The sequence below is a fragment of the Pygocentrus nattereri genome, chromosome 20 (genome assembly GCF_015220715.1).
Source record: "Pygocentrus nattereri isolate fPygNat1 chromosome 20, fPygNat1.pri, whole genome shotgun sequence".
Taxonomy (NCBI): domain Eukaryota; kingdom Metazoa; phylum Chordata; class Actinopteri; order Characiformes; family Serrasalmidae; genus Pygocentrus; species Pygocentrus nattereri.
Genome location: NC_051230.1, coordinates 18,815,515 through 18,839,897, shown reverse-complemented (window position 1 = coordinate 18,839,897; position 24,383 = coordinate 18,815,515). Strand labels below are relative to the sequence as shown.

The following is a 24,383-nucleotide window of genomic DNA, read 5'->3' as shown; positions in this document are numbered from 1 at the left end:
TGAAGACTGCTGGGTTAGAGTGCTACAAGCTGGAGCACTAAGCCCAGTCACACATGCTCCCTCCCTCGACACCATGCACTCCATTATTCCATATCACTCGGGCTTTCATTGATGCCATTATCAGTAATGCAAGCACTTCACCATGGACCAGCTTTTCACAAGAGCACTCACTGCATCGGGGGAAGAGTTGTAAATGCAATCATGAAAAAACGATGCGCTTTTTCAAACCTGGAGCTTCTCAGATTTAGTGCCATTCTTTCTCTGGCCATATCGCTGGAGAGTGGACCGTCTGTTATGTTGTGACCCCTTTGCGATGCTAATGTAACATTTAAAGCTGGGGAGATAAGCCATGGCTCCATTTTTCCACAGAGCATACTCCACAGTACCATGCTGATAGTTTTGACCAGCATGCAGCCTTGCCGAACACTCAGTAGACACACCAAGCTTGTTACTATCTGAATGTACAGAAAGAAGAATAATGCATTCTGCTTTCTATCCATCTATTTTCTTCCATTTCCACTCTGCATTTCAGCTACTATCGATGCAAACCAGTATTTTACCCAAAGTTACCAAGGTTATCCATGCCTAGACAGAGACTGTCCATGAAAAGCCAGGCAGTGTAATCTCTGAACATGTAAAATGTGTTCTGACACATCATATTTGGCAGGTGACTGACTGTGATTCCACCTACTGAGGCAAACTGTCCAATTTTTGATTTTTCAGAGGAGGGAATGTTGCTCCACTAAGGCACATACTTAAAAATAAAGATGCCAAAATGGTTTCCTTAGGGCGACTCTAAAGATGAACCCCTTTTCATTCCCTAAAGAACTTTTCAGTGGATGCATCTTTAAAGTGTGAAGATCCTTTAAATAATTTAAAGAACTTCTACAAGTTTAAAACTTTTCCTAGAACTGCATGTTCAAGCCGGGAACCCATTTAGGAACCTTTATTTTAAGTGCAGATGTTTCAAAATCTGTAATATTGACTTTAAAAAAAAAAAAAAAAAGTAGTTAAAAAAAAAAAAACAATGACAAGGCCAGAGCTACATACAACAGGCACAGTGCAAAATGTGCCTACAATGCAACTAAATGTATTGTTAGATGCAGTAAGACAAGAGCTTCAACTATGCATACCCCCACAGGGTGTATGGGGTAAGATTCAACAGGCACAGTGAAATGACAGCTGTTAACAAGCTTGAAACAGAACAGAAAATGAAAGTTCAGTGATGAACAGAGAGAAAAGTGTTATTTTACTCCATGACATGACATGAACACACAGACTGCCACATTCCACCACTGCATTTTATCACACACATATCTGGTCCGGAGAGTTTATACGGCATTATTCTGATAGTAAACATTCGATCAGCACATGTTTGAGGTACATGCCTCAATCTAACTGTTATGTATGCTTCCACTGTGAATGGAAAGGCCTCTTTTGAGACCTAACGAAAATGTATGCCTGATTTTAAAGCTGAAGGTAAACTGAGTTGCTCAAACTTTAGTACATCCAGCAGAATATGTATAATATGTGTAATATCTCAGTTCAAAGCCAGTTCCAAGAGGTGGTTTGCATTACATCCAAATATCTGTACAATAACACTATTGGAGAAAAAAGGTGTGTGTGTGTGTGTGGGGGGGGGGGTGTTATACACTCTAATTTCTTGGTTACATTTTGGCTGAAAAAAGGTTGAACATTCAATGAAAAATTATTGGTTTTTGACCAATCAATTTTTATGAGGAAAAAAAACATGACAGTAGGCCTCCTACAAGTCCTAGATACATCACCGATACAATCATTAAGTCAGTGAGTCAGTCAGTCAGTTAGAAGCCAGTTCCATGAGGTGCTTGGTATTTAAACATTTGTACAATACTACTATGGGAGAAAAAAGAGGAAAATCTTTGCATTAAAAATGAAGCATCATATAAAATCTTTCCATTAATCACTCCATATTCCAATAATTTCCCATTTTTTCACAGATTGACAGTAAACAGCAGGAGTTTCACCTAATTTGAATTACATTACATGAAAGATCGGTTCATCTAAAGTAAATGCCTTTCAACCTTTCAAGCTGTGACAGAACGGTTAAATGTAGATGTAGCTAAAGTTGCATTTACTGTTTTACTGTTTCATAACCCTCCATCTATATGCCTCTATTAGTCAAATAGGTCTTTTCTTTCAGCAAAATACAGATGATCCTTGACAGCTGTTATACATTTTCTACACAAAGTTGGTTTTTGGTGGATTTTCAGATGACTTATCAGAGGTGCTTCGCTCTGTTCTTCTATTTCCACACCCACACAGCTAGTACTCTATGTCCGACCTTTTGTTCTCACGTCCAAGAAGTCTTCTGCAGCGTTTTTCCTTTATTCTTAAACTTTTGACACTGTGTGTTCGGATTGTGCTCCCTCTCTTGCCTTTCAATGAGCCGAGCAGGCTTCTGCCCACCGCAAAGCAGAACATTTTCATTAATTGGCAATGCTTGACTTGAGCTGTTCTACATAGCGACACTTTCTCGGGTTCTGTTCTTTGTGGTTCATTGTGTAGACTGTGCTAAAGGTGTCATCTGTGATTGATGCCCATATCTCATGCACTGTACAATCTTGCTCGTGCTCATGCACTGGAAAAGCCTCTTGTCACAAATTCATATCTAGGGAAGAGAATATATCTGAGGATGTTCTGAACATGATGCATAATTTCTTTTGCTAGTCATTGAGAACTAAATATCTCTATATGTGTCTCACTTTGATGTGTTTATATATAGGTATAAGGGGCACTGGTAATACTCTAAAAATGACAAATGCTTGTTTTCAGAATGCTGCACTTTCAGAAAAAAGGTACAAAACTGTCACTGGGACAGTCCCCATCTTGTCAATGGGGTGATACCCTCAAAGGTACATCTCAGTAGTCAGGGAACATAATTGTTCCATAATCCGTTGAAATGATATTTTCTAAGTTGTACTGGCTCCACACACCCTGTCTCATCTCCAGGCTTTTTATTTTATTGTTCTGTTTTAAAACATTTGGTTATGAAAAGGTTCAAATATATACTTTTCACCTGGAAAAACTTATTTAAGGTGCACAATTGGGCCTCAAAACAAGCCACTGTTGTACCTTTAAGGGAACATTTACATTGTTTGTACCTTGATAACTGAAAATGTACCTGCACAGAACTTTTATTTCAGTGTCAAGTGTAAGGTGTACCAAATGTTTCATGAAAATATATGTTGAAATGAGTGCAGTCATAAAAAATGGACACACATTTCATATAGGACTGCAACTATTGAATATTTTCAGTTTTTAATAATCTTCCCAATAATATCCGGAATTGAAAAGTTTTAGTATCAGCATATGAAAGAAAACATTATAATTATAATTGTGCTAATGAATACATTGTATTTATTTTGCTAATAAATGAAACACATTGAAATATAACAAAGTAATGAAAAATTGCTGTTTTTTCCTAGCAAATTAAAATGCCTATCCTACCCAATCTGGCAACCCAATAGCAGCTTTTTAACCATCATTTTGAAAACAGAAACAACTTTTGGTGAACTTTTCTCAGTGAACAGGGGAGTGCTGAAGGTTTTTAAAGGTTTTTAAGTCACTTAAAAGAGAATGTGCTAAACTGAATCATTTTCCTTCTACTCTGGATAGCCAGCTGACAAACTGTAGTTTTCTCTCCGTAATAACCCAAATGGAAGGCCTGCTAGCTAGCTAGCTATCTGCAAGCTATACAAACCCTATTTGAACTGCACCTAAGGCCATATTACAATGCGTCCTAAATCTGTTTAGTCACTATGACAACTTCAGTTAGGACTGAATTTAGGACAATAGCTATTACAAAAGCTTTGGGAAATGAAAACTGAGACTGGAAGCAGCATCACCCTGTTCAAACTTCCACTTTATCACACTGCGACCCTATCTGGACTAAGCAGCAAATGATGATGATGATGATGATGATGATGACGAGTAAATGATTAGTAATTAGTAGTTTATGATTATTATTAGGATTACTTTTTAATAACTTCCCCAATACTGTATGCAATCATACATAATTTTATTTATAAGTTTATTAAAGTTAGATTTGTATCATGTTTATTGCTCAAACGTATTACTCCAGTGGAGCATTGATGTTTTAGAAAATTACTATAGCCTTGAGCTTAACAAAATGGTACACGATATGGACAAAAGAATGTGGACACTTGACCATCATCTATTTGACCTGGTTGAACCATGAGCACTAATATGGATATTCATTCCAAAGGTGTTCAGTGGGGTTGAGGTAAGGGCTTTGTGCAGGCCACCAGAGTTCCTCCACACTCTTTAATCATGTCTTTAAGGACCTCGCTTTGTGCAAAGGGGCATATAGGAAAGGGCCTTCCCCAAATTGTTACCACGAAGTTGAAAGCATTTAACTGTCTAAAATGTCTTTGTATGCTACTGGCCGAGCCCAAACCTTGAAATAGCTCATTATCCCTCCTCCACCAAACTGAATATTTGTGTGCCTTTGTACATGATTGTTCCTAGATGTTTCTCATTCACAATAAAAACAATAAACTTGTGGCAAAGGTGGTATTCTATAACAGTGCCATGTTTAAAGCCATTGAGCTCTTCAGTATGACCCATTCTTCTGTCAGTGTTTGAAGACTACATGGCTAGGTGCTTAATTTTATGTACCTGTTATCAATGGGTGTGACGAAAATATGTGAACTCAATAAATATGAGGGGTATCCACATATAATCTAGAAAAAACTCATTATGCATTATGTTCCAGACAAGAATTTTCCAGAATCATGAATTGAATTATTTTAAGTAAGGCTTCAATGTATGAGTTCCTACAACCCCAATTCCAATGAAGTTGGGACATTGTGCAAAACATAAATAAAAACAGAATACGATGATTTGCAAATCCTTTTCAACCTATATTCAGTTGAATACACTACAAAGACAAGATATTTAATGTTCAAATGGATAAACTTTATTGTTTTTTGCAAATATTCACTCATTTTCAATTTGATGCCTGCAACACGTTACAAAGAAGTTGGGATAGGGGCATGTTTACCACTGTGTTACATCACCTTTCCTTTTAACAACACTCAATAAGTGTTTGGGAACTGTGGGACAATAATTGTTGAAGCTTTGTAGGTGGAATTCTTTCCCATTCTTGCTTGATGTACAACTTCAGTTGCTCAACAGTCCGGGGTCTCCGTTGTCGTATTTTACGCTTCATAATGTGCCACACATTTTCAATGTGAGACAGGTCTGGACTGCAGGCAGGCCAGTCTAGTACCTGCACTCTTTTTCTACGAAGCTGTGCTGTTGTAACATGTGCAGAATGTGGCTTGGCATTGTCTTACTGAAATAAGCAGGGACGTCCTTGAAAAAGACGTTGCTTGGATGGCAGCAGATGTTGCTCCAAAACCTGTATGTAGCATTATTTTCAGCATTACTGGTGCCTTCACAGATGTGCAAGTTACCCATGCCATGGGCACTAACACACCCCCACATCATCAGAGACGCTGGCTTTTGAACTTTACACTGATAAAAATCCAGACAGTCCTTTTCCTCTTTGGCCCGGAGGACACGACGTCCATGATTTCCAAAAACAATTTGAAATGTGGACTCGTCAGACCACAGGACACTTTTCCACTTTGCATCAGTCCATCTCAGATGTGCTCGGGTCCAGAGAAGCCGGCGGTGTTTCTGGGTGTCTGGGTGTCACTTTGCATGGCAGAGTTTTAACTTGCACTTGTAGATGGAGCGACGAACTGTGTTCACTGACAGTGGTTTTCTGAAGTGTTCCTGAGCCCATGTGGTAATATCCATTACAGAATGATGTCGGTTTTTTATGCAGTGTCGCCTGAGGGATCGAAGGTCACGGGCATTCAATGTTGGTAGATTTCTCCAGATTCTCTGAATCTTTTGATGATATTATGGATGATGAAATCCCTAAATTCCTTGCAATTGCACATTGAGAAACGTTGTTCTTAAACTGTTGGACTATTTGCTCACACAGTTGTTCACAAAGTGGTGAACCTCGCCCCATCCTTGCTTGTGAACGCCTTTCAGGGACGCTCCCTTTATACCCAATCATGACACTCACCTGTTTCCAATTAACCTGTTCACCTGTGGAATGTTCCAAACAGGTGTTTTTTGAGCATTCCTCAACTTTCCCAGTCTTTTGTTGCCCCTGTCCCAACTTCTTTGGAACGTGTTGCAGGTATCAAATTCAAAATGAGTGAATATTTGCAAAAAACAAAGTTTATCCGTTTGAACATTAAATATCTTGTCTTTGTAGTGTATTCAATTGAATATAGGTTGAAAAGGATTTGCAAATCACCATATTCTGTTTTTATTTATGTTTTGCACAATGTCCTGACTTCATTGGAATTGGGGTTGTAAATGAGAACGGACAGGCTACCAGAGGGAAACAAAGGTAGCTCTCAGCTCAATTTTCAACATCTTTATCATCTGTTGTAAATGAAAGATGCGATTAAGTGGCCTGCATCCATAGTCTTGAATAGCAAAATGCATTCACTTATCCAGTATATTCAGAAAAGGCATTCATCAGTAAAATAGACTTCATCTACCACCTTTGTGAGAGGATCAGATCAAGAGAGAGCATATATGGATCAGATGGAGCATGAATTGATGCTTCTTTGACACTTGCCATGTTAGAATTCTGGCATTTTGCACCTCAAATTTAGCTACCACTTTTCTCACAGCTCGATGCTGAAAACAATTAAACCACACTGCGGAGCAAGAATGGCTCATATGGCTCAGCTATATTTGGCAGCATTATGATTCCGTTCACACTGTCAAGCCCGCCCATGTTTTCTGCAGGCGTTCTGCCATATGAAAGGCTATCCCTGAAATATTTATTTCTTTACTTTCAGAGCCATGATTGAGGTAAAAGTTCAACTTTTGTTGCTATTTTTGCTAAAAATGTGGGCAGGCCTCAGGAAGGTGCTCACTCGAAACAATGGCAATGATGAAATGCTAATTTATCACATATCTCTTTCTCTCTGTGTTGCTTGGTCTCGCTTGTTCTCCCTCTCTCTCATTTTATCCCACTTTGTCTGTCTATCCTCCTCTTCCCGTCACACATTGCTTCCACACGACTGCAGCCCTCTGCTCTGCTCCACTGATCTAATTTGAGCTAGTCTGTGCACATTCACCATGCTAAGCTTTGCCAAAACAACACGATAAACAAGCTGATATTAATGATCCTTAATAGATAAGCACAACATATTCATGCTGTGCAGTCATGGTGCTTTGCAGGCTAGATGAATTGTGTTTTCAGCTTTCAGAGAAATAAAAAACACCTGAAAACCACAAAGATGAATGCTTTGAGATTTGTCTATGTGGGATGCAGACCGAGGAAGAAAGATGAAGACATTTACATATGGCTATTAAGTAACAAAACTATGAGGAATAACACAACAAAGGCTTTGATTATGCTTGTAGTTACCCTTGAATTTCCATATATATATAATTTGCAGCCCATACACACACACACACACACACACACACACACACACACACACACACACACACACACACAGGCTAAACACTCTAGGCTAAACAGGCAGACATATGTAAATGTGTTGTTTTTGTGACATCACAAAAACGGTATATTCAAAATGGCCTGGCTTTGCACCCGAGTACACTCTCAGAAATAAAGGTGTGAAATTGTCACTGAGGCCGTACCCCTCTTGTCACTGGGGTGGTACCCTCAAGGGTACATCTCAGTACCTTTAGTCAGGGAACATAATTATCCCATAATCCGTTGAAATTATATTTTAATTGTATTAAGTTAATTAAGTTTTAAATTAAATTGTATTAATTTAATTAAGTTGTATTGACTCCACACACCCCGGCTCATCTCCACGCTTTTTTATTGTTCTGTTTTACATTGTGCTATGAAAAAGTTACTTTTCTCCTGGAAAAAACATATTTAAATACACAACTGGACATTGAAGCCACTGTTCTACCTTTGAAAGTACATTTACATTGTTTGTACATTGGTATACCTGCACAGTACCCTTATTCCAAAGAGTGTAGGGTGTGGTAAATTTTGAGAAAGTTCTCAAAATTTTCATCTTACACTGTGAAAAATCATTGCTTGGTATAGTAACAAACAATTTAACTGGATTTATTCAACTGAAAGAAATATTTCACATGAAACCATGTACAGCAAAATTTCACATCAGTTGAGATCTCAAAACCACTTCCACTTGTGGTGAATTTGATCTAATTAATTCTATAGTCATAACATTAATTTCTATCATATTGGTTATACTGTGTAGATCCTGGTTGGAGTTTATCCTGTGGGCCCCAGACTGAAATGGGAGTGGGATCTCAAGGTACTAGTGGAAGTTGAGAGGGTCCATTGGACAGGAGGGAGGCCCCCTGAATGTAAACAATGCCTATATATGGTATTAGGTGATCAGGGCCATTATGGAGGGAAAGGTATTTGGCTTGAAGAAGACCCATACATTGAAGGCTATCTTAATAGAAACCAGATGTGGGCTATATGTCCTCACAAACATATAAAAGCCCTGAGTTGGGAACGTATGTCAGAGAGGAATTTGGCTCTTCTCTCCAAGCTGATTCGAGAAGGCTTGTCTGTGACTTCGACCTCTCAATGCTAATAAACATCTTTATATGCAAGAGACGAGTGTCACCGAAGAGTTTGTTCCTACACCTTTACAGCATCGCTACTAAAGAAACCACAAGACACTTTTTCAGTGTACTGTTGTTTCAATAAAACAAGGAAAGTCTGATTTTCCATTATGTGGGCCCTTTAATACTGGCCTTCACGACAACAGAACAGGGTACATCTATTTGCTGTAACAAAAAACAGCATGAAAAAAAAGGCATGTTGACGTAGCCACAAAAATGAGTTGTAGTACGTAGTATGTACAAATCCAGTCATGATTAAATATACAGTAAATAATACTTTGATGTGACTGTGCTGTAACAATATATTGTGCCTCGAAGTAAATGGCAGCTTCTGCACTGCTTAAAAAACTTTCCCCCTTCTCTGTATGTATGAGCTCATCCATTTTCATGTAATGAAATGTCTGTTGCCTGCTGGGTACGCTGGCGCCTATACGTTATTCAAAACCTCATTTACAGCACATGTTTTACACATAAACACAGCGGTATGGGAAACAAATATCATCACACGAGGAAAAAGTCGGGCTTTCTGACTTTTCTCTGGTCTCTCTAGTCTCCAAGTCCTCCAAGAACTGCAGATATAGACCACTCTCTTCTCCCCCGCTAAATCGATTAGCGTAGCATGTTAGGCACATTCAGCAAACGATTCATGCTCATCAGTATCACTTCACCTCATGAAGACACCACTCACTCTTCTCCACTTTATCCTGCCTCACATCCACCACTGCATTCGACTCAAGGGAGGCTTCTCTAAAGCCAATGTTCACATCACGCTCTGGTGTCAGAGGCTACGGCTAAGCCCCCTCCTCTCCCGACACCCATTATTTTTTATCTGCTCACTTCAGGAAACACATTATGGCCCGGAGAGGAGTTAGCGAAAAGAACAAGCTGACTGGTAATGGAACTATAAGGGCATGACTAATACCGTCTGGATAAGGTAATGTCAGTGCCCTCCGTTTATCTTAGCTAGTGCGCTTGTGCGCATTAACCAAGATAAACGTGTGCTGCATTACTCCCTGCTAGTGTGTCCCCAGCAAAGAACAACACGCTAGACCAAGTGACCCAAAATGACCTGACCGATCGCAAATTAACATTTACTATATGCTCAAAGGGGCTGGGTGGAGGAAGGGCCAGAGTTAGCACTTTACTGCTAAGACTGAGAGGATCATAAACATAAACTGGTGCACTGCGGCATCTTCTACCACAAAGTATTTTATACAAGCAATCACTACATAGTCAAACAGACTTCATATCTGTCTTAGTCTTTTTCTAGCTGGCTACGTCTCTAAACTTTATGTGTGCAACTTGTTCTTGAATCAGCAGTGGCAGCTGTGAATCTATGCAAAACTGCCAAGTCTACTTTTAGTGTGGAGGCAATGTCTTGCCAAATCTTTTCCAAATACAGAAACTTATTTTTCACACAAGCTGAAGTGTCCTGACCCTGCAACAACACCTGTTTCTTTTCATCTCTGTGGCTGTGAATGCCCCTACTATGAAATGACTGTGCTGTTTTTTAAATGCTTGCTGCAAGGTTGCCAACCATGGTCAGGTGACTGAAGTGAGACTTTCAGGTGGCTGGAGTGAGAATTTAAACCAGCTACTTGATGGACCCCCAACTAGTCCACATTTTCTTCTGTAACTCAGCCATATTGTGTCTGATGATGAGGAGACAGCACTAACCCAGATACCAACTTGAACTTGGTAACTGAGCTTGTGGGATGGAGTGATATCAAAGCAATCTTGAAGAGAGAATCCTGATGCTCCAGTTTTCAAAGCCAGGGAAAAATGGCTTCCCTTTCACACCGCTTACATGCTCTGGCTGTGCTAGTGACACAAAAAGGGCAGAGCTGCAGGAGGTACAGCTAAACTCTTCCTATGATTATATTCTACGATTTGACCCAATAGGATGTCATCATGTAGTAAGAACATAAAATAGTTGCTTGCTGGTTTGTGCTGAGCATGTAGGTTGGGTGGCCATTTGCTGGTTAAAGATTTCATTGCAAAGACCCAAAACGGGGAGTTTCATAGCAAAACTGTGAGAGTAGGTAAGCCCGCTTGGCATTATATTAAAACCTCATTATTTCCTTTGAAACACCAGCAGCTCTTTCCATTGTGTTTGCAATTCATGATGAATGGACCAATAGCAATGGTCCAAAAATCGTGTATTCAAGAGCTCTTATCATGGAAAACCAAATGTTCTGTACTTTTCTTCGGAACAATTGTTTGATCCAACAATAGTAAACAGTTTTAACATTTAAAATGCTCCTAAAACAGCTCCTCAGTTTGCATTGACTATATATGGAAAACTAAGCTGCAAAACTGCCTGGTTTGATTTCACTAGTTTTGCAATGTCATAGAAACTAAGACATTAACATAACTAACTAAGACACAACATACAGAAAACTAAGAACATCTAAGAAAACTAAGACACGACATACAGATGCTTAGCCCCACCCACTTACACTGAAGTTATAAGGAGTGTTTCATCTTGAACTGCTTTTTGAATGAGGTACAATACTGGGCAGAATCAGAACAGAGCTCATTCATATCTATCAGTCTTAAAGGCACTGTAACAAGCAAGTTTCATTCTAAGGGATAAAGAGAGGTTGAACAATGAACATGTAAAATGAATTATGACTGTTTTTGGTACATAAAAACATGCAAATGTTGTAAGTAAAATAACAAAAATGCAAGAAAAATGGATGGAAAAATGGAAAAGTTTTCCTTCTATTAGAAAGTTTGGAAAGTGACAAAAGACATGCCATACACTGCTGCTAAAACACTTCTCGAGAAGCTTTACAGTATCTTGACAGGTAAGTCATGAATCAGTGAACAGCTCAGCACTGTTTCTGAAGATTCTTACCCAGGCAATGGCCATTATGCCCAAGGCAAAGAGGCTGGGGCCTAGCAGGTTCCATAGGCCATGGCGGTCCAGCTGCAGGGCCATGGACAGAGACATTGCCCCAAGCAGGTACAACACCTAGCAGAGAGAAGAGGAGTAAAGTGAATGTTGGACTGGGTTAGGCTGGGTTAAAGATGTCCACATGTCTTCCAATTAAGGGCAGCCTGCTGGGCCTACCTTCAGCCAGACAGGCAGTGTAGGCACTTTCTAATAAAAATGACCAATCCACCCTCACCAGTGCTGCCACACCGGTGCTGATGTGACGTAGGTGATTTGATTAGTGCTCACATACTGCTGCTCTCAGCAAAAACAAACACATACTCATTCTCCCTGGAGGGGAGCAGCTGCTGCACCTAGCCTGAGTCTTCCACATCCTCTCAGATATAAATACACACACACACACACACACACACACACACACACAGACACACATTTTGTCTCTTATAAGCCTTCACATTAATCTAACTCTTTTCCTCCCCATTCTTTCTTCCTTTAATTCTCTCTCCCTCCTGACTGCTGTAGTCTGGGGAAAAGCCAATAAGTAAAGCAAAGAAATGGCCTGTGTTAACACACACACACACACACACACACACACACACACACACACACACAGTTAGCTTAGAAAGTACTCCGCCTGGGTTTACTGCAAAACGACTGCAAGACATCATTACCCACAAAGACAAGCGTAACAGATTGGTGACATTCACATATTTATATTACACTTCTAAATGAAAGTCAGAGAACACCATTTATTTATTTAATTTCCAGTCAAAATGGCCATTAAGTACAAGTTATTTATTTTTCAGATGTTTCTAGGGATATTAGATTTCCACTTGCACCTGGAAGGGAATAGTCCAATGAAAATGAATGAACAAACAGAGGTTTCTTAAATTAAATTATTTCAAAGTTATAGAGTAAATACTACTGCTAAAAGCCTGCAAGACCTGGCAGACCATCAAAACTGTCACTATTAGATAAACAGTACTTTCTACTTTGAGAGAGAGGAGAGAATCACGATCAGGTATTTCTGTCCATCCTTCCACTGTGAGAAGACTCAAGTCTGAAAGGATGTGTAGCTGTCAGGAAAGCAGTTACTGAGAAAAAGGGAAGGGATAAAAGAGAAAAAAAAAACTTGCAAAATCAAAAAAAAAAGAAGCTGCTGGTGTTCTCAGAATAATGGACTGACCGTCCTAGCATCCAGTCTTTGACATCACTGAATGTGCTTGGGTTTACTTAGATCATGAGAAGCAGAAAATCAAGCAATTTCTAAGATTGAACTTTGGAGATGTTGAAAAATATCGGTGAAGATTTCTTTGAGAAGCTACAAGTAAGTCTACTGAAAAGAATGGAAGCTGTAATAAATGGTGAACATAATAAATACTGAAAACCTACATATTAATCATTATATAGTTTTTGAGGTGTTTATGTAATATTCTGTTAAATATATATTTTGTGCCTATTTTTCTTGGCATTGAAAAATAAACTTGACTGGAAATGAAATAAATAAAGGATAATATCCAAATTTCACACAGTGCTGAATAAAATATACACTCTTGCCAAGTGAGCCTTACCTGTTTGATGATGGATTTAAGTCTGGCCATAGCAATGACAGTGACCCATACAGACATGAGGGAGCCAAGAAAATCACAGAATTGGAGGACATCATACTCCATAATGCAGAAAACCACAATGCCTGGCTGATCACACGCATGATAGAACTACAGAAAGTGGAAAAAGAGAGTTTGATAGACTACTGAGTTTCCTTTTATTAAAATTACAATTAACCTGGGCTGTCAAAGTTAACATATTAATAATAATTGATATATAGTCACTAGTAATAGCAATCCAGGAGCAGCAAATATACAATGCTCTGCAATATATTGTACTCAAGATGGCCTATTATTGCAAACCCATCCTACTTGTGTCACCAGGTTCCAGTATATTCAGCATGCTACACTTGTTCAGTCATGCATAAACAGTACAGTATTCACAGAAGAACTCACAGTAGAGAAGAACATGGTAAAGATGTAAACGGAGGCTTCCAGCAGATAATGGCTGCGGATGGCGATGGCCACGGGCGGAACGAACATCAGGTTACTCAGACAGAGCAGCAGGGTGGACAGTAGTTGAAATCCATACGAATAAGCCTCTGTATTGTCTGTACAACCCCAGCCGTCCCAGCCTAGGACAGACATAAACACACATTGCTTTGGATGGAGTTTTCCAGAAGGCCTTGATTCAAGTACTAGTGTTAGGTGCAGCTTAATTACTGAGCCGCAATGTTAAAATAATGTCACTGTCATAGCAAAACCTCATATCTCTGACAGTTTTATAAGAGAAAGAAAAACTTTTAATTATCATTTAAAAATTTCTTCCAAGTAATTTTAGATCACTTGTGTGAAAATATTCTCCTTGCATCTTCAAGCGGTGTAAATGTAGAAGAGTAATGAAGGTTTTGATTTGACCATGATGCGATGATCTGTATGACTGACAACAATTACTAATTTAGCCTTCAAAAAAAGTATTTTCTCTGTCAAAGTACTGTAAAATGTAATGGCCATTACTATTTTTGAAGAAAAAAATGTATATAAATAAACCGTGCATACTTTATTTTTAGCACTGCTGTTAATCTACAGAAATAGAATTTCAGTTGAACACAAATGCAAACAATCACCTTTACTTCACAGATATTTTGTTGTGTTTACTTTAATACATTTATTTTTATCCTAGTGATTCTGTTAAATTACAGTACAAGGCAGTATCTAACAAACTTGTATCTAATAAATTACATGACTAATTTTTACCATCATTGAGAAAAGACACTTTTACTTTCAATTAACGGATTTTGTTTAGTACTCCTGCTGCTGCTTTTTTACAGATTTTTTACAGTGTGATTACTACAAAGTGAATCACAACATGATGTGCACTACATTTCCAAAAGTTTGTAGACACCTGCTCATCTAACATTTCTTCTGAAATCAAGTGTATTCATAGGGAGTTTGTTCCTTCATTACTGGAGTAACGCCCTTTGCTCTCATGGAAAGACTTTCCACTAGATACTGGAGCATAGTTGTGAGGATTTCATTGAATACAGCTACAAGAATATTACTGATGTTGGATGATTGGTTCTAGATCACTCCAACTCATCCCAAAGGTATCAGAAAAACTGAGGTGCTTTATATCCCACTAACTGAAGCTTGGCTTTGGTATTGTGACCTGAGGCTTGTGTAAAGCTGCTCCAGAGCATTCCATTGTACCTGCAGTGCTTTTCTATGGAGCTTATACACACTGTGTGTGCGCAATAGAATGATTGTGTCAGCAATGGATGACCTTAAAGTAGCGCACACGTGCATATCACAACCACATACATGCCTCCAAATTACCTACACATCCTCCTCAAACACCAAAACAAGAGAAGCACACATTCAGGCACACATTTGCAAGCTCATCTGTGGGTCTTTGTAAACAGCTTCATAAATATAGATTGGATGCTGTAAGCCTGCAGTGGTGTAAACAGTGTGAGGAAAGAGGTGCACTGCGCTCTTTTCTCACCAGCTCTTACCTCACATATAAAATATGAGCAAATAAGAACCAAAACAATCGCTTTGATTATGACTGCCTAATCAAGACTCAAACACGTGTGTGTGTGTGTGTGTATACACACACACACACATACACTCACTGGCCACTTTATTAGGTACAGTAAAATTGCTAGTAAAAGGTTGGACCCCCTTTTGCCTTTAGAAGTGCCTTAATTCTTCATGGTATACTTTCAACAAGGTGTTGGAAACATTCCTCAGAGATGTTGGTTGGTTTTTTGAGTTGCTGTTGCTTTTCTATCATCTGGAAGCAGTCTGCCCATTCTCCTCTGACCTCTCACATCAACAAGGCATTTTTGTCCACACGACTGCTGCTCACTGGATATTTTCTCTTTTTCGGACCATTCTCTGTAAACCCTAGAGATGGTTGTGCGTGAAAATCCCAGTAGATTAGCAGTTTCTGACATACTCAGACCAGCCCGTCTGGCACCAACAACCACGGCACGTTCAAAGTCACTTAATTCTCCTTTCTTCCTCATTCTGATGCTCGGTCTGCACTTCAGCAAGTTGTCTTGACCACCTCTACATGCCTAAATGCAGTATTTGTGTTAACAAGCAACTGAACCTAATAAAGTGGCCGGTGAGTAAATATATATATATATATATATATATATATATATATATATATATATATATATTTTTTTTTTTTTTTTCAGAAGCGCAGCCTGACTGAAGATTAATTGGATGTCAAAAAAGACGATCACTCTTTCAGACACTCGAGAAGAAAGCCTGCTCTTGTGCAAAGAATCAGAGGGAAATTAAAGGGGAAATTTTTCAACACCAGCTGTTTGCCCCCACAAATATTCATTAAAGGGGTAGAAGCGAATACGTGACTGACTACAGCGCTAGCAAGCTACAAAACGTGATTCACGAATGGCTCCGTAATGGGGAAGTAATTGAGAGGCCCTGATTAGCATATTTCCCAGCATTATCGTGCGTCCTCTAATTAAGCAACTGTTTGATTCGTGATCTCTTATTCACATGGAGACATGAGTGACATACGTGCAGCTGAATCATCCGACTTAACCTGCCAATTATCTTTGATTGGCGTTCGACTGTGGAGAGGGGCGATTACGATGAAATTATGAAATATCTCAGCGATTAAAATTGCATTAACCTTTAAACTGATTGCGATGTGCGGAGATAAAAAGAAAATAATAAGTTATTATAAATGAGAATGAGATATATATGTAGATACTGTTAATGTTGAAAGATAATTCCTAGCATTATACTCCTGAATAGGTTTAACCCTTAGAGGTCTAGCATTATCGCGATCGTTTTGATATGCTATTTTTTTCAAGACTGTATGCACTTTTCATCAAATTCAAATGACAAAACACCGTAAAAGTCATGTATACATTATGAGTTAGTAATGCAACATTTCCTCTGAAGTTAAGGTCAGAGAGTTTGTATCCCTTCTATCCTTTTGTATCCACTCTTCTGAGAAGGCTTTATACTACGTGTTGGAACATTGCTGTGGGGTTTTCATTGTATTCAGCAACAGTAGCATTAGTAAGGTCACTTACTGTTGTTGGACGATTGGTTCTGGATCACTCCAACTCATCCCAAAGTTATTGAATGGAGCGCTATGATTTCAGAGAATGCAGTTTCACTGCTTCACAGCCCATTTGCTGAGGGGCTTTATACCCCTCTAGCTGACACATGGCAGTGGGCATGATAACCTTAGGCTCAAGTGAAGCTGCTTTAAAGTATTCCATTCTATTGGCATTGCTTTTCTATGAAGATTATGCAAACTGTTTGTAAAATGAGTGCAGCTTAATGGCAATTAAATGTTTTCAAATATTCTGCATAATATGCAATAATAATGCAATCCTTTAATATGTAAAAAATGTGTATTTTGATGTGAATTGGTTTATTGTAGAGAAACTTAGTGACTGCTTAGTAAATGATTTTCACAGTAGTGGTGATAGGAACCAGAAGTCATAATGTCTATTAATATTGCCTTACAAAGCATTAATTTTAGGCCAAAACCTTATCATAAAACTCATGTCAGGCCTTAGACAACATGTAACAATTCTGCATAATAACTTTGTGTGCAGGAACTTTTAAAGGCACTGAACTTCTTGGATGTCTTGTTTCTATCACCACCACTGTATGACTAATTAGAAGGGGTGTCTACACACTTTTGGACATTTCTTGTTTTAGTGACAAATACAGCTACGGATTAAACTCAGCGGATGCCTTTTTAAGAATCAAGATAATTCTCAGAGGGAAAGTGGATGTAAGGTTCAAGACTGGTCACCTGCTTTGCACTCGCATGCAGCATACAGGTAGTTGTTGGTGCGGAGGAGCTTGCACTGGCCGTAAGTGCCACAGTCGTTGATGCATGGGGTCAGGTATGAGCGAAGATACACCTCTGCTGTTATATTAGTGCATGCCTCAAACCTGCAATAGACAACAATCAGGATGTTAACAGAGATGCTCACTTTTAAATATAAAGGTGCTAAACAGGCAGTGCCATAGAGGAACCACTAATATTGCAATCTTTTTCCCCTAAAAGATTTGTGAAAAAGACCAAAAGTTCTTGTATTGAACCAAGCCTGGTTCTTCAATGGCATTGCTCCAAAGAATCTGTGTGGGCACTTTTATGTCTAGGAGTGCAATGCAAGCTCCCTAATAAGCTTATATATATATATATATATATATATATATATAAATTCCCTTTCAGGAACATGTTTTAAGCAACCTTCCTCTGACTTTGAGAGAAGGGCATATTTAGATTTCTAGCCTGAGAAAAGCTGGAGTGGAGGAGCTACAAATCATCCACAAGTTGAACCAGAGTTCAGAAGTTCATATTTTCAGGTTCCACATAACCACAAAACAAGATAAAACTCTGAGATGAAAGGTGACCTTGTGTTTAAGGACAATGTTTTACATCTTCAGAAGCAAGTAGATACGGGGGCGGATTCCCCATTGTAATAGTGTGAAAGCACTTAATAGCTGCTGTTGGGAATTTTAAACAATGTTCTTAAACTTTGCCTGAACTCTCTACCTCGATGCCTACTTTGTGATAGTGCTTTTAAAAGGCAGAATTGTTTGAGCAGCACTGTGTTTGAAAGACTTTGGACTAGACTTGCTTGGCTTTGATACATCTCAAAGACGTAAATACAGCTTGACTGTATATCGGCAGAAAGGATACAGTGATCGTCTTTATATTTCACCAAAAGCCTCACACTGTCCTTCAGACAAAAATATAATTTACCCAATGTTCCCTCTTGCAACAAATGTAGTCAATTGGTTGAGACATGTTTGGTGTCTGAAGTTTACTTCTTCAGTTTTGTATTGAAGCTGTAAGGCTAAAGCAGCTAACAAGTGCTAGAAGCTTATACTTCACTAGTAAACATCTAGCAAACTGCAAGCCTAAATCATCACACATTTGCCTCAAACTGTGTCGAATTGTGTGAATGTGGTTTTGCCACCAGACTGTTCCTATACATGTACAATCATATGCAAAAGTTTGGACACTTGTGGTCAAATGATATGTTTTGTTTTGATTTTCTAAGTTAAAATAAGTCTGTCTACAGAGAACACGCTTTGGGACAATATACAACTACTTCTTATTTGCTGCATTTAATATACTATGAGGGAACATATAAAACATAAAATGGCTTTTGCTAATGTATGACACATTTTTATTTTATGTTATATTTTTTACAGTATGATAAACTCAAATAAATATAAATCTTGCACTAAATTTTGAAGAAGGCCATATTTAAGTTTGTTCCTTATAGAGGATGCATTAACTTATTCTCATTTACAAATCATTGGACTGGACTGAAATTTGTGCATATGACTGGATTTAGGTTTGTCTGTGTCCTGTTAAACTCACCCGCGCTCTGTGGAGCATAGAGATCGGAGGCTGAGGTACCAGGTCCCAGTTTGCGGGTATGGAATCCGTAGCTTGGTAATGTTTGTACTGGTGTTCACGGATAGAAGAAACCCTGAAATGGCTTCTGGAAGAAGAGAAACATATTTCATTTGGCTACTGCTACAATTATAACTTTGCACAGTTTAACATTTCAGGGTAATGAAAGTGCAATCACAAACAGAAAGATTGCTATTACCTTTTCAAAATGGCAGAATCATACCTGTTAAGCCACTGGAAATGAATGGTCAAACAGATGTAGTTTTTCATCTCAAAATTGGCAGCCTTTGTACATTGTTGTACACATAATAAGCAAACACAAATACACCTTTTGCGTTTCAATTTGAATTATGTCTCATTATGTTCACTTACAAAGGACATGTGATTGGAAATACATGGTTGAATTATTTCTAAATGGCATTTAACTTTGAATGAGGTCTGAATTATGTGGCTGTACAAAAGGCAAGAATGTGACAGAGCAAGTAAATACATGGTCAGGACAAGCGATGGGAAACACCAGCCCCCACCCCCCAAATATCTCATTCACTGGTCATCACAACACCACAATAACATTTCTCACAATTTTAAAAGGGAAATAACTCTAAAAAAAAAAAAAAAAAAAAAGCTCTTTGAAGAACATAATTGGTTCTTCTATGGCATCACTGTAAAGAACCCTTGCTGGTACCTTCATTTTTAAGACTGAAAGCACAAAGAAAAATACATAGATTAGATAAAATAGATTTTAGTTTATCATATACCTTATGAGTTCTCAATCCTGGTCCAAAATGTAGTACAATGCAAAAGTCAGAGACCGTTAATTTATTTCCAGTTCTTTTTCCTCCTGCAGACATATGGTCTCTTCCTAGGTGCAAAATACAGTGCATCCTAGAGGGCCTGGGACCCCCTATTTAACCTCTTGGACCAAATGAATGTCTCAAAATCCAAATTCTGCGGGGTCCCTGAAAATAAACTTGATGTAATGGCGAAAAATAGATGCGCAGATACAAAATCATCCATCCATTTTCTAAGCCGCTTCTCTCTGGAGCCTATCCCAGCAGTCTTTGGGCGGAAGGCAGGATACACCCTGGACAGGTAGCCAGTCTATCGCAGGGCAGACAGACAGACACAGACACACCCAGGGACAATTTAGCACATCCAATTGGCCTGACTTTGGACTGTGGGAGGAAACCCACGCAGACACGGGGAGAACATGCAAACTCCACACAGAGAGGACCCTGATCACCCAGCCGGGGAATCGAACCCAGGCCCTCCTTGCTGTGAGGCGACAACGCTACCCACCACGCCACGGTGCCACCCGATATAAATTCAATAAAATGTCATTTTTAGCTGCTACACTCACAAAACAGTGAGCTTCTGGCTTTGGTGTTCTTAACTAACTAGGGATACAGGATTGATCTACTTAAGGGTGGCGCTGTTGCAAATGGGTTCACTCAGTTGGTCCTTCATAGCCTAATAACTGTAACGGGATGCACGGGATACCTCTGAAAAAAATTTAGAATATGCCAAAGCATATTTTTAAATCTGGAAATCTGCCCAATTTCCCAAAGGATTCCTGGAAATAGTGAATCTTTACTAATTTCTCAAATCCAAGGTGAAAGAGGAGATGTTTAAGATCTCAATTAATGTGTGGAAGAGCACATTACCAAACTAGAAAACAGCCTTTCCAGAAGAAGAATTGTTCAATCAAACTTTGTGTTGCCGTTGAAGTTATCATCACCATTGCTATGGTGCACAAGTTAGCAGCCAGCCAATCAGGAGTAGTCAGCCAACGTGGGACCTCTTATGTACCAGGGGACATTTTATACGTTTTTTTTTCCCTATATTTCAGCAAAACATGGTCCAAACTTGCAAGAAATTATTAAAATCTATAGAGGAAATGGAACTCCAAAAATGGGACATTATTATTGGCCATTTTGACTGGAAATTAGATAAAAGGGTAATTTCTGACTTTTTCACAGTATTACAGTTTAGTATTGTTCCAATCATAAAGCCCCAGTTCAACTCTAGGACCAGGATTGAAAACCACAGGTGTGCATCATTACTCGTTTTTAAGTTTTACAGGCAACTCACTTATCCACCATCCAATACTTCTCACCCTCTGTAAACGTTAGTATTTAATGCTTGAGAATAACCCTTCCTTTTGTCTTCATGGGCATTTTCTTTGACAAGTCTATAGTTTGTCTTATCTTACTTACTGATGCCATTGTTGTGAAAAAGGCCAGCTGGGATTCTGCATTTTCTCCCCACCAAAGGTGGTCCACTAAGCACAACTAAAGTGCCTCCATTTCCCCCTAAAAAGCCCCCATGTGTTCCCTACCCCTTTCATGTAATCTCGTCATTTTAAATTGGTCTTATTGAACGCTGCAATGTGGGTCTTTGAAAACCGTTTAGCAGGCCTTACTGGCACTTTACCAAGCGTTACAATACTGAGTCGTCTTTGTGCTTTCTTTCCTTCCCCATGAGAAGGACAATAGGGAGCTATAGCCGCTAACTATGCAGGATTTAAAACAGCTCTGGTGGGCTGAATCTTAAGCTTCTCTTACCAGATTCACATTTGACGGAGGAGTTGTCCCGAAGAGCTAGCGGCATTCCATGGTTCAGGCAGCCAAAGACAGTCATGTTCTCCCCTTTTGCTGAAGACTATCGGAAAAAAAAATCACAGATGACAACAGGATTGTTATAGAGCAGCTAGTGTAAACTTTTAAAACTAGCTTTATTTTATCTTAAAATGAATGTTCCTTAATGGTTCTTGGCTAGGACATACAATTTTTAACATTACATTAACTTTACATTATATTAAACTTTAGAAAGTTTCTTCATAGTCGCACATCTCATTTACCAAAAGGATTCTTTATAGAACTATCTATTCACAGGTTCTTTAAGGAACCAAAACTGGTTCTGCTGTGCTACAAAGACCCCTTTAGGCTCCAGTTTCTTCCATGTTCTTATATCTAACCATCTGTAAGCATCTTACACAACTGAAGATCTTCTTCAATTATATATGTATGCAATAGAACCACTTTTGATTCCATACAAATGTTTAAAAAAGGGATCTTTGAGTGGGAAGAACATTTTAAAGGTTTAAAGAAGCTTCATATAATGTAAAGGTTCTTCACCAATGTATGGATCCATCTTAGAGCTTTTACATTGAGTTGAGGTTCTTTCAACTTCAAAGAAGTTCTTCACACTTCAAGCAATTGGTTCTGTTAAGAACTTTCCTTTGAAAGGTTCTTTAGGGAAACAGATGTTTATTTTTAAGAAGCAGATGATGAGTGAACTTTGATGCTACACTGTATTTCCTTTTCAAGACAGTTTTCAGAGTTAAGAGGTTCCTCTTGTGCAAGGAAAACAGCCACAAGGCATAGTAAGTGCAGATAACCAAGCACAATTCAACAGAATACAATGAGAAGGAAATAATCACAGAAGAAAAGAAGAGGAAGGATCTTACAAGGCTCTTTGAAGGTTGCCAAAAGTTCTGCAATGCATATAGAGCACATATGAGAAGATATTTGGTGCCACTTCAAGACATGTAGTCTGACAGTCTTCTAGCTTTTGGAATCGCAGGGATTTGTTTATCTGTTCACTCTTGCCTTTACTGTTTCACTTTTTGATTGGATGAGGATAGGTTCCCCTAATGTGTTATGGTTCTTCTCACTTCTTATGCCCTTTTTTTGGCTTGTTCATTAGGTGTCAGGGATATCACCATTGGAATATCTGTTGTATAAAGCATAATGTCAATAACACTGAATCGACATGACGTCCTTGAGAGACAACAGCCTTAGTAGAGTGCATCAGACACAGGTTTGAGGAGTAAAAGGGAGAAAACCTTCTGATATCGTTTGACAAAAGCTAGCTGATTTGCTGTTGTATGTTATTTTTGCACAGTAATTAAAGGCAGCTTGAAGTTGTGGGGGCAAGGGGGGTGGTTGCTGCAGCTGCATGCTTCAGCACTGTCCTCTGAATGTCTGCAGCAATCTGAAAATAAAGCTGTTCACCCCCGTATCTCCCTCACAGCACATGAATAATAGAAAGAGCTCACACAGAAGAGAATCCAGGACACGGAACAAATTAGCCCGTCCAGCCAGACGGAGAGAGAGAGAGAGAGAGAGAGAGAGAGAGAGAGAGAGAGAGAGAGAGAGAGAGAGAGAGAGAGATAGAAAGAGAAATAGACAGAACAGAGAGAGGTAGAGAAATAGAGACAGACAAATACAGAGACATAGATGTAGAGAGAGACACACACAGAGATAGACAAAGATAGACAAATAGATAGAAAGATAGACAGACTAAAAGAGAGAGATACAGAGATATATATTTAGAGAGAGAGAGACACAGAGAGACAGACAGAGAGAAAAAAGTGAGATACAGTAATATAAATGTAAACAGTCACAGAGAGATGGACAGAAATAGACAGAGAGAGACAGAGAAAGATACAAATACAGAGATATAGATGTAGAAAGAGAGAGAGAGATATGTAGACAGAGGCAAAATGAGATAGAAATAGAGATAGACACATAGATTGAAAGATAGACAAAAAAGACAGATACAGAGATATAGATTTTGAGAGAGAGACACACAGAGAGACAGACAGAGAAAGATATATATATATATATATATATATATAGAGAGAGAGAGAGAGAGAGAGAGAGAGAGAGAGAGAGAGAGAGAGAGAGATAGACAGAGACAAATAGAGAAATAGAGAGAGAGAGAAAAAAGAGAGATACAGTAATATAAATGTAAACACAGTCACAGAGAAAGATACAGATACAGAGATATAGATGTAGAGACAGAGACACAATGAGATAGAGATAGACCGAAACAAACAGATAGAGAGACAGACAGAAATAGACAGAGAGGTAGAGAGAGAGACAGAGGTAGTAAAAGAGAGATACAGATACAGAGATATAAATGTAGACAGAGACACAGAGAGATACAGAGATATAGAAGAAACAGAGATAGCGATAGAGAGATAAAGAAGTAGAGAAAGAAAGACAGAGAGGGAGATGGAGAGACACTGTGAAAGACTGACAGAGAGAAAGAGTGTGATAGATGAAGAGAGATTCTGCAGAATGATCTCAAAAATCTAAAGGCAAACACCAACTAATGCATACAGGGCAGAATAAGCATGATTTCCTTTGTCAGTAAACATTCAAAAAACATCTCTAAATTTCTGGATGCACATAAAGAGAAATGCTGCATTTTAAGATCCTACAGAGCCAAAAACCGAACCCTGAAAAGAGTTCATTCAGTCAACTGCTTCTAAGGCTTATTGACCTTCTAACAGCCCCTGACA

At 38.8% G+C, this 24,383-nt stretch overlaps 1 protein-coding gene across 1 annotated transcript in view; it reads right to left on the bottom strand.

The window, feature by feature from the left end:
* The window catches only part of tmem8b (transmembrane protein 8B), a 243,199-nt gene that overhangs the window by 4,840 nt on the left and 213,976 nt on the right, over positions 1-24,383 (bottom strand). Inside the window, exons 7-12 of the mRNA XM_017695531.2 lie at positions 21,637-21,733; positions 19,037-19,160; positions 17,450-17,592; positions 13,591-13,769; positions 13,159-13,305; positions 11,549-11,665 (exon numbers count right to left, since the gene is read on the bottom strand). Coding sequence (XP_017551020.1) covers positions 11,549-11,665; positions 13,159-13,305; positions 13,591-13,769; positions 17,450-17,592; positions 19,037-19,160; positions 21,637-21,733 — 807 coding nt within the window. The remainder of the gene's footprint in view (positions 1-11,548; positions 11,666-13,158; positions 13,306-13,590; positions 13,770-17,449; positions 17,593-19,036; positions 19,161-21,636; positions 21,734-24,383) is intronic.